The sequence below is a fragment of the Pundamilia nyererei genome, unplaced genomic scaffold (assembly GCF_000239375.1).
Source record: "Pundamilia nyererei isolate P.nyererei 1_Seehausen unplaced genomic scaffold, PunNye1.0 scaffold00005, whole genome shotgun sequence".
Lineage (NCBI taxonomy): Eukaryota > Metazoa > Chordata > Actinopteri > Cichliformes > Cichlidae > Pundamilia > Pundamilia nyererei.
This window is the reverse complement of record NW_005187406.1, coordinates 6,408,209-6,419,208: the sequence shown is the minus strand read 5'-3', so window position 1 is coordinate 6,419,208 and position 11,000 is coordinate 6,408,209. Positions and strand designations below refer to the sequence as shown.

Genomic DNA, 11,000 nt, shown 5'->3' with positions numbered 1-11,000 from the left:
GACTCTTACCCAGTCTGAATAACATCAAAATGTCCTTGTTGTAGATCCCGGTGATCCTGATGGATCAGTGAGTCAACATCTCTCTCCCTTATGGCATATAGCTTTTTTGCAGTTTCTCTTAGCATTGCACAGACTTATAACCAGCAAACTGCACAAATCTCTGCTTTTACAGAAGTGCATTTGATCACCTGACTCTGATTTTCCCTCTGTATTTGTATAGAAGCAGTAAGGTTTTTCCACAGGACTGCATAGTCCTGCAAAAGATGTAGTATTTTACTACTCAGAGCGTTCAAACAATTTACTGAGAGCTGTTTCTGCTCTATAATCTAACTTAGCTAGTTTTCAGGGTTAGTGCTAATAAAAAACCAATGATTGATGATGCATTATTATCAATTACATGTTCACACATGCAATGCCTGAATATACACCAATAGTGAAATAAGTTTAAACAATCATCCAAAGATTTATATTTTTACTACTTGTTTCAATTTGAGAGAATGTTAACATCTCAGTCTGGAACTCATTTTTCCAAAATCGAGTCACTATAATTCAAGAGCTTCTTTTAACCTTTTAATGCTACCAGATTCCCTTAGCTTGCTATGCTAAGCTAAATAAAAGCTGCAATGCAATAGTAACTGTAAAGACAGGAGCAAGAAAGTCAACAATCATAAAATAAAGAACAAAAAGTGTCCCACTTCAGTCAGTTGCATGGAAAAGTATGAATCTTTAAATCTTTAAATCTGGATGTGAATAGGTAATTTTGTCAAAGTAAGCTAACCCCCTGCTACTTAGTATGAATTCATAAGGAGTTCCTATCTTTCTACGTATCTAAATCTTGGCTCAAAAGCAAATACATTTAGAAATGTCAGTCTTTTTTATTAAATTTCAACTCAAAGTTATTTCAGCCCTTATTGCTCCTTATTGTAACATCAAACACAGGCAAAGAAACACCCTTCAAAACAAACACTAGTCCTACGGCACACTACACGGCTGGGCATGCCAGAGATACAGTATGATAAGGCCCTTTGAGTAATAAATGCAGTTCATGTCAGGAATGTATCTGGAGGGGGGCACACTGTGGAACAGACAAGATGGAGTCACAGCAAGGCAACACCCCTCACCACGGGGGTCTCCCAGCTGGTGTGACACCAGACCATCTGTGGACCTGTTTATCCCAGAGAGCTGAGGTGGTCATGTGGAACCGAATGTGTGTGTGTGTGTGTTCTGAATATTGTTTTCCACTTAGATTGCAAGGCTTCATCAACTTCATTGCCTATATTGTAATGCAACGGTTTAAGCTGAGGACTAAAATAGTTTCTCTGGTACATGCTGACCCAGTAAACTAGAGCAGTGCACAGTGTGCAAAATGGACTTGCTCCACAGCTAGTTAAATGTTCCTGTATTTACTGAGCATACAACACTCACTTTAATGCATCCAGAATTTCAGGAGCGTGTTATCGGACAAAAAAAAAGGGAAGAGCAGGGTGTTTCTGCAAAAAAAGAAGAAAAAAAAAAAGCACTGACATTACTCACAGCCGAGAATGTTTCCAGTACAACTGTGTCTCACAAGGGTGGAATCGAAACTAGCAAAAATCGCTTTTCCCTCTAATCCTCCGCGAGCTACTCCCACTGAGCCCTGCAGGAATTAATTTGCAATGCTGGGGATTCTGAGCAATTTATTTGCCACAGCAATCTTAACTGAGATTTGGATTTCATTATAGCAAACAAGAATTCAGAAACAGATGTATACCACTAAGGCCTTTTCCAGTGTTTCAGCTCTGTGCAAGGCTGCATAAGACATTACTGAGGGTTGCCATGATGCCATGTACATGATCATCCAGAAATGTAGCAGTGGAAAGCACATTTACTGAATACTGAGTACAAATTTGAAATACTTGTAGGTATTTATAGTTAATGCACAAGGGAATGATACACTTAAACACACTGAACACATTACAAACACTGACAGGCACAGTGATAACCGTTGTTGTTCTCACTAAAACACAAAGATCTTTTGTAATATAACATTCATATAGACGTTACTATTAAAATTACTATTACAACCTAAATATTGTTGCACAACGCTCATGGCAAAAGCACTCGCAGATGGGAGTAGTCTCCCCCAGCAGGATAATTCCTCCACCACACCACAAAAAATACTCCAGGAATGGAGAGTCCAGGGTGTTGACGTGGCCACCAAGCTACCTAAATTCAACACAGGATGACCCGATGGACCCGATTACAACACACAGGAACCAAAGAAGGCCAAATTCCTTGTGCCAGACACTACAGGACACCCTTAGACGTGACCCACATATATGCACAAAGGTGACCCACACAATTTTAGGCAGCAAGTTTTAATGTTATGGCTGATTCTTGTATAGTAAGCTTATTAAACCACAGACAGTGCCTCCAAACTATTTTAATCTTTAAGACTTTAAAAACAGCATCAACTACATGTCTATTGGTCATTTCAATGCCAAAAGACATAAAGAAGAAAATATGTCACCCCCAAAATGTTTTGAGTAGTCAAACATGTCTAAAAATATGAGAAGAATAAGACTGACTTATATATAAACAAAAGGTGAGACAAAGAGTGTGGTTGGGTTGGACACTAGGATGCATTTCTTACCTGCTAAACTAGTCTAAGATTTTGGAAACTATGCACTATGGAACTGGTTTGTCAGGAACAAATGGACGTCATTTTATTTAATCCATCTATAGCCTCCTGAAACCTGAGTGCTTGTTTGGCATGCTTTTTTTTTTTCTTCTAGCTGTTGTTGGGACTGATAGTCACCTAAGAGCTGTTTGTCAAACTTTCCCAAAGTCCTTCTTTAGATTATTTTTATATTTGTGTGCAAATATAAAAAAAATTAAAGTCATCTTCTCATTAAGACATGGCACAAAACTCTGCTGTGTAAAGATGTGCTTTAAGTTTGCAATGCTCAAAGCTTAGAAAGTGAAGTTAAACCTGAGGGTTATCTTCCAGTGTACATGTACTATAAAAATGTCAGCAAGTGTTTGAGCTGTGACTCGAGAAAGCATCTCGCCAAAAACAAAAGAAATCCGTTTAGACTTGAGAAATAGAATTGTTGATGCTCACAAAGCAGGAGATAGACATACAAAGTTATCAGAGCGTTTCCAAGTGTCAAGAACTGGAGTGAGAAGCATCGTCAAGAAATTCAAAGACGAGTACAGAACAAGCCCGGCAGAGATAGAAAGCAAAGGATTTCAAAGACTTCAAGCCAGACTGAACTATGCTAAGGACAAACCTGTGGAAAGACTACGCATACTGGAAACGCTGGGTATGGATCGTCGCTTTGTCTTTCAACACGACAACGACCCAAAACGTTTGCTGCTCCTGGTTCCAGAAGACCAAAGTGAAGGTTACTGACATGACTTTAATCCTACTGAAAATCTGTGAGCTGAACTGAAGATGAAAGTCCCCGCCAGAAGAAATTTGAGAGATTTCCCAACACGCCTTTCAAAGTAAAATAACGTAAGCGTCGAAAATGATACTAGGATGTTTGGAACAGCTGTGTTAAATATTCCTTGCTCTGCTTGACAGCACTTGGGGAATACTCTTTTTAACATTAATTTTTTATAGGGAGGCTAATAATGCTGTCGTCATCTGAATTTTAAAGTATAACACAAAAAAAATCGCAATTTTAATACAGGGTAAAACCCTTTATTAAGCATAGTGAAGTATAAGGTGCAGAAAACTCAAAATTTAATATCTCCATATGCGGACGCAGGGTCTCAGCAGGGCGGGTAAATGACTAAACCTGAAACGAAGCTGAGCATGAACTGAGAATTCTCCTCTCCTGGCCTCGTGTCATTATAATTAGCTTTCCAATCTTTGTTGTAACTGAATTTTCTTTTCATTGTGATGCTTTCCATGATTTTTGCATTCTTTACAACCACTGGATAAAAAGCAGACTGTCGAGCAATGTTCACTTTTGAACATCAGATCCGATCAAAATGTGGGACATTGCCTTAATATGTGAGCAAGGTATTAAAAGTTCTGAAATCCTGCTCGCTTGGGAACTAAAAGATCAAGCAATCACACTCAACTAAATGTTAAAACCCATCTCCATTTTGCTAGCTAAAACAGGAACATGATATCAGTCGTTGCCTTTGTCTGCGCAATCAAGGCACTAACCAGAGCAACACACTTGCGCTCCTTTATCATAGTGACACCAACCCAAACTTTCCTCAAAATGAAAGACAAGCTGGGTGACATTTTTATTTGTGTGACGTTTCATTCTGCTGTGACACATGACACACACACACACACACACACACACACACAGTGGAAGGGGGGGAGGAAAAAAATAAAAAATAAAAAAACACTCCACCCATCTTCACAGCCATGATAACAAAGACAACAGATCAAACTAATTTGAAGTTTACTGCCAGTTTTAACCTTGTTAGCACCACCATAGCCACTCACACACGGTAAATATTAAAGACAAGTCTGCATATAAGAGGTAATAAATAAGTCCATATCCCACGGATCATGTTCAACTGTAGTTTATTTTATTAAAAAGACCAGGGTGCAAATATGAAATTAAAAAAAATAAAGACAAGCATATAATTTTTAAGCATTTAATACAAACTTAACAATATAAACTATTTCAGTCCCTCTTGACATGTAAGACACTGACTCAAAATACTTTGTTATACCTTAATGTTTTTGTTTTTTTATCAAGTATTGCACAATGTAGGTACAAAATTAATATTCATACGATTACATTTTGTCCATAGTATAGCAAAATCTTTTAACCTCTTAACAGAAAATACAATTCATCTTCCAGAAAAAAGCAAATATTCCTACACTTTACTTCCACCACTAAGGAATACTCTGTACACAATCTTCAGAATATTTGATGTATAGTTTGTTTGTTTTTTAAAGATGGATTTCTTAAACAATTATCTTTTTAAAAAAAGAGAAAGAAAAATAAGGAAAAGCTGCTGCAGCCATCACAGATCACTGGAGTAGTAAAAAGATATAAATGCAACACCATGTCATAGAAACAATATATACTCTGATATCTTACAAACTCTGTACTAAATTAAATTATACAATTAGAAAAAGACCAAGTAACCCCACTTAGAAGTGCCAATTCATAAAAATCAGCCTTGTCTTACTACCTGTAAAATACTGTAAGAGGCCAGAACTTGAAGCTTGTATTTTTTTTATAAATTTTTTTTTTTTAAACTTTATTTTAAAGTTATTTTCCTCAACATAGTAAAAAACTTTGTGCTTGGTTGGCAAAAAGAAATCAAGAAAAACAATGATGCATGTTGAATTGAAGTAACCAAGCTTGGATGTGTTTGTACAACAAGCTTTTAGTAGAAACTAACTCAAGGGGGCGTGGTCAAAACACCCTTGGGCACATGCGCTTTATTGACTAGACACTACATCCTTAAAGTCCAGTTTCTAAGTGTGCGTTTTGTTTTTCCTTCTTTTTGAGCCACCGTCATTCATAAATAGCATCTTCTGATGATGAGCTTAGTTAGCCATGACTGGCTGGAATTGCTGGTTAGAATACTGCATGTTGCTCAGACTGAAGTTGAGGCCATCCATAAGAGACTTGTCGTTGAGGCTTCCGTAGGCTGCAAACATGTCAAAGGCATTGTTGTACTGCAGTGGGCCAAGCCCCAGGGAGCCCTCCCCGGGGAACACTGCTCCAGGGCTGGACTGGCCCTGGAGACTGGGGAACACAAACTCCTTGGCGTTGGGAGAGAGAGCAGAGGCTTTCTGCTGCTGCTGCTGCTGACTCAGGCCGAGCCCGTACAGCGAGTGCATGGAGGTGGAGATGGCTTTCTGCTTCAATAGGGTGTTGACATTCAGACCAAGGTTGTTGGTAGGGGAGGTGCGGGCCACCTTGCTGCTACTGCCGCTGTTGCCGTTACTGCGTCCGCTGCTCTTCATCTTAGTGGAGCCAAATTTGGTGGCGGCGAAGGTGGCAGTGGTGAAGGTTAAGGGCTGGGTGGAGCGTGGCATAAAAGATGGGCTTACCGCAGCAGACTGCCCAAAAGGAGGGGAGGGGGAGCTGGACTCTGAAGAAGCCCCGACAGGGTCGCTGATTGGCATGAAGACCTGGGCCTCAGGATTAAAGCTGTTCTTGATCTCCTTGTCCAACTCTGAGCCATTTTCATTGTTATCATCCACATACAGCACCTTAACCGGTCCCTTTTCCCCGATCTGGTAGGAAACCTCAAACGGGTCAATCCACACGCTAAGGTCCTGAGGAAGATTATTCCGGACGTCTTCGATGTCCAGCCCGCTCTCTTTGGCTGCCTGCTCCACCACGGGGTCCACCTTCTCCCCTACATGGATGCACCTGAACCCTGACCCTTTGTATGGCTTATCCGGATACCAGTGGCCTTCATATTTTTTCTTCAGCTGCCTCTCAAGCTCTTCGCCAAAGATATTTACTCGTCGTCGAGGGAGTTTGTTGTATAAATAGGAAATAATAAAGTTGAGGGCTACTTGAATTTCAAGCTGCATAGCTGCTTTCAGTGGCAAGAGGGCTTCTTTTACTGTCACAGGTTTGCTTTTTCCTCCCACAAAGCGTTGCAAAAACCCTCCAAGGCAGCAGTGATGAGTGTAATGAAAAAGCTCAGCACGCGTTGCCGAAACAAATATACGTCCTGCAGCAGAGTCGAAGTCAGGACCCTGAAATGGAAAGAAAAGGGGACGAGTTATAGATGTGCAGCATAACAGCATAACACAAGCAAAGCAAAACAGTTATCAGTTTGGGCCCATTTAAAAACAAAACAAAAAAAACAACATTTTAATCACTATCCACTTCCTCCCCCTCTCTGCACAGCAGTGCTGGCGTCGCAGCTGTACAACAGCTATAAATACATACAGGCCACTGACTCAGATGGTGTCAGCAGTGCATGCTCCCCAGCGGTCTAGTGTGACAGATAAGTGCACCCATGGTTGACCTCTGCAGAGGGCGGTGGATGTAATGGCAGGTGTCAATAGTGAGACGGATTTTCGATCGCTTCCTATTCGCACTGGACATGTTTAGACAAACTCCAGCCTTCTTTAGTTGGATAAGCGTCATTTTAAATAACCCAGCCGGGCTATTCCAGCACTTTCACCCCTGCTGAGCTACAGTAGGTAGAGGAGCACGTACACACTCGCGAGGAGAATTGTTACATAATCATCATTCAAAGTCTAACCACGGCCATAAAACCCTCTGTTACAGCAGAGCAAGAGCGTACGTGACCCTGTCAGCGCTGTATACACAAACTGTCCGCTTTCTCACCCCGTCGCTCTGTCGCTGTCGTCCACCTAGCATTAGCTGGCCAACTTAATGATGGGTGTGAACTGAAATGTGGCAAGCTAGCTATCAAGAAGGCAGATAGTGTTAATGTTTAGCTCGCCCAGCTGCTTATCAGCATTACCTCGCGCTGACATCGCGTGTGCCAACCGCAAGATATGCGCACAATGAAAGTCGATCGTAAGAGGCAGTCAATGTCACTGTTAACGGCAACATAACATGGAAATTGGCGTTTTAGCCGGACTCTGGTCGACACCAAGCGGTGTAGCATTTTAATTAGCTAGGAAGCTACAGCTCGCATACTCGACAAAAATACTTTCGTTTAATAACATCACTGACTGCGACACTTAGAAAACTAACAAGAGATATAGGAGGAGTGATGCACGGCTGTGTCAGAGTTCGAGAAATTGACGTTACGTTAATATTTACCTTACATGGAATCAGCAGGTCCTTCTTGCACGAACCAGAGTCCGCTCCAGGAAACGCTAGAATCTACACAGCTTCTAGTGTCACTTTCTAAAGAAGATAGAAAATATTGTAGCGCTCCAGGCGATTTTCTTTCTTCCGTGGGGTTACAGTTGAATTCCGATTTGCAGGCTTCCAAGCTTACTCCCCACAGCCTGGGAGTTTTTACAACTCTGCCCTTTAAAACTTGGGCTTGTTTGTTTTTATAGTAGTCCTCCGCCACGGACACGTAATGGGGTGGTGATGCGGCTCACAGGGGTCAACACCCAGTAACGCGCTTCTATTGGCCGAGCGCTTCGTCGTCATGAACAACCACACCAACTAAAGCTGTGACTGGATGATTTTGTGTTCAGTCAAACACAGGGTTCTATTTACGGTAGTGGTTTGCCTTTCATCTGTTATGGACTACTTTATCGGAGAAAGGGTATTAACTAAAAACCATTTGAAACCCGTGCGGAGAAATATGATATTTTTTTTAAACAAAAACTATTAAAAATATAATACCTGCATGGCTGAACGGTAAAGAACTGACACTGGCTGTCTGTTTTATGTGACATATGCTCTTGAGGGTTCTACATTTCAGTGATTGTGCTCAGTTGTGCATAAAACGTACTGCTGGTTATATTTATTATGATTAGAATTTCGAATAGTCAGTATAGTTATTGCTGAGAGCGAGGAACAAGGCTGAAATGAGACCACACTTGGCACCACTTCTGCCACTACAGGGTTAAAGGAAGCTAGGATAACCACTGTGGCGGAGGGACACACCTGTCACTGGCTTTGTTCCCTGCTCCTCACCAATGACATTTTGATGTTCCTTGAGTGTAAACCTTGCTGAACAGCATTCTCTTACTATTAAACAACACAATTCAAACAAAACACATTTTGTAATTGTAAAATAAATTAAAATAATGATACTATATCATTTTTCAATCTGTGTCCCTGCCATTGAATTCTCTTCATTATAATGCCTATGGACTGTGAAATTCATTAGTTACACATTGAATCCTGGCTGCTCTCCTGCCTACGTGCAGGCTACTTGTTTTTAGCAGCTGTGCAGTGCAGGGCTTACACTCTCCGCTGTCAGACCCAAGGTGTTTGACGCCACACTCTGCTCTTACCTAACATGGGCTCCCGCACTCCCATGTTTGCACAATAAATACAATGCCACATGAATTATACAGCTGTGAGGGAGGGAGAGGGGCAGGAGAGTAAGAGAGGAGGAGGGAGAGAGGACAGACTGTTCTTTAGAAAGGGGGGAAATGACTGAGAAACAAAAGTATCTCTTCCTGACTCAAAAAATATCCCACTCAGTGCTGTATGCCATGTCTGTTAAATCTGAAAGCTGATTTATAGCTGCCAGCTGCTTACAGGCTCTCTAGAGGGAACAGCGGGGAAGTCAATATAATTTCAGAGGCGTATACGATTGATCTGAATCAATCATAATTCATTTAGATAGTCTGTTGTTTGAGTATGTACCATGCCAAATCATATAGCAGTAATAAAAAATAGACACATTCCTGTTCTCGTTCCCTGTTCATATATATATAAAATTCATTTCTAATAAGGTGTGTGTTTGTATTGCTGATTACTTCATTTCTTACTTGTGACTTGTTTCTAAAAATAATCTCTTAAAAATCACGTATAAGTTAACCCATGTGTCCACTCAGAGGTTAATTGTGGCTTATCAACAGGACGGTTGATGTTTAGCCCAGCATCACATCCCAGCACCGTAAACAGCGCTAGAAAATGCAGTCAGATAATAGCCAGAGGGCTGCAGGGTGCTGCGGGCACAATGGAGAGTTCTTCCATCCTCCAGATTGAGACTCAGCAGGGGTGAGAGATGAGCCCCCACACACCAACGAGGAGCATGTGTGATGGATGACCCGACCAGAAACTAAACACACCGTGGGGGCCTTGGAGACACATCAAGGCCACCAGAGCAGGGCAGGCTTTGGGTTTTTGTTTTTTTTTTAAGCCTCCCCTTTTCAAAGCACAGAAAATGTGCGACTATGACCAAATGTTCTGGCATGTTTCAATTTGCACTCAACTGCATCACTCTTCAGCAAGAAATACGTGTCTCCAGCGCCGTACCAAAAGAAGGGCCTGCCTATCCTCCCACTGTGTATACTCGATACACAAGTGTTAGTTTTGGCGGTGGACAGGTGGAAAAATAGCCCCACACCGTGCTTAACAATGACTTATTTGTTATTCTCCACTAGAGTATGGATCTGGAGTGCAGGGAAAGTTTCCTCCTCTTGTTGCAAGTCTGCCTGGCTGGAACCCGGAGGTAAACACAGTTAATGAAGTAAGACGTTTTAGCGTGATTCGTGCAGATTTTTTTTTAAGTGAAGTTGGTCCACATCAAAGTTTTTCAGCACTTCTCTTCACAAAGCCATGAAATCCTTTCTTCCTCTCTGGCTTTGCGGCTGCACACGAGATAAATTTCCAGATGCACTCAATGGATTTCAATTTGTTATGCGTAACCTTATGTGATTGATATCTGAGATAGAATGAAATGCAACACTGGGCAGAAGAATATCTGCCACTATTTGCTTCCTTAGTGCAACAATATGAATAAAAAAATGCTCCAAAGACCACGTTTTATGGGAAGTATGTGGCTTTTGGCACATGAAATTAATAGAACTGGCACAAAAGCAATGCTCATGTGAACGTGGTGTATAATGAAATGTTTCACAGGCTGCATTCATTTCTTTTGGTTATTGGACTAACACTGAGATGGCTTGGATAGATGTATTAGATCCTGTTCTTACCAGCAGACTTCAAAGCTCAAACACTCTTCTGAACAACGATTTACTCTTTCATGCCTCACACGAGGGCTTCCTTTCTATCTTGTTTTCTGAATTTTTACCTGTAGGGAGGAAAAAAACTGACTTTTTTATAACCCCTTTCAATCTCAAGTTATAGTAACTCTTTGAGCTGTATTTCTTTTTCAGCTGGTTGTGTTTTTAGCAGAAAATAAAAAGGTATCATTTGAAATGAATAGGTTGCGCTAACAACTACCGACTTTTACATTTCCATTACTTCTTCATTAAAGGCTGTGCCTCAGATTAATATCTTTTTAATTCAGCCTTTTTTTGCCCTTTTGGTAACAGCAGCATAAATATTGATGTTTAAACAGGAACAGCAACCAAAGCATGTTTTTTATTAAAGCAGCCATAATCAATATTTTTATGTTAACAAGGGATTAGTGTGTGTGTGTGTGTGTGTGTG

The 11,000-nt window shown here is 40.9% G+C and overlaps 1 protein-coding gene across 2 annotated transcripts; it reads right to left on the bottom strand.

Moving 5' to 3' along the window:
- Window positions 1-4,594: 4,594 nt before the first annotated feature.
- Window positions 4,595-7,961, bottom strand: tob1b (transducer of ERBB2, 1b). Of its 2 annotated transcripts, none has more exons than XM_005721896.1 (2): window positions 7,731-7,961; window positions 4,595-6,685 (listed from the first exon to the last, which is right to left on the bottom strand). In XM_005721896.1, the coding sequence occupies exon 2, from the start codon at window positions 6,515-6,517 to the stop codon at window positions 5,516-5,518; it is 1,002 nt and encodes a 333-aa protein (XP_005721953.1). In that variant the 5' UTR covers window positions 6,518-6,685; window positions 7,731-7,961; the 3' UTR covers window positions 4,595-5,515. The 2 variants fall into 2 exon arrangements, with proteins under 2 accessions (XP_005721953.1, XP_005721954.1); XM_005721897.1 differs by having other exon boundaries at window positions 7,736-7,961.
- Window positions 7,962-11,000: the final 3,039 nt, after the last annotated feature.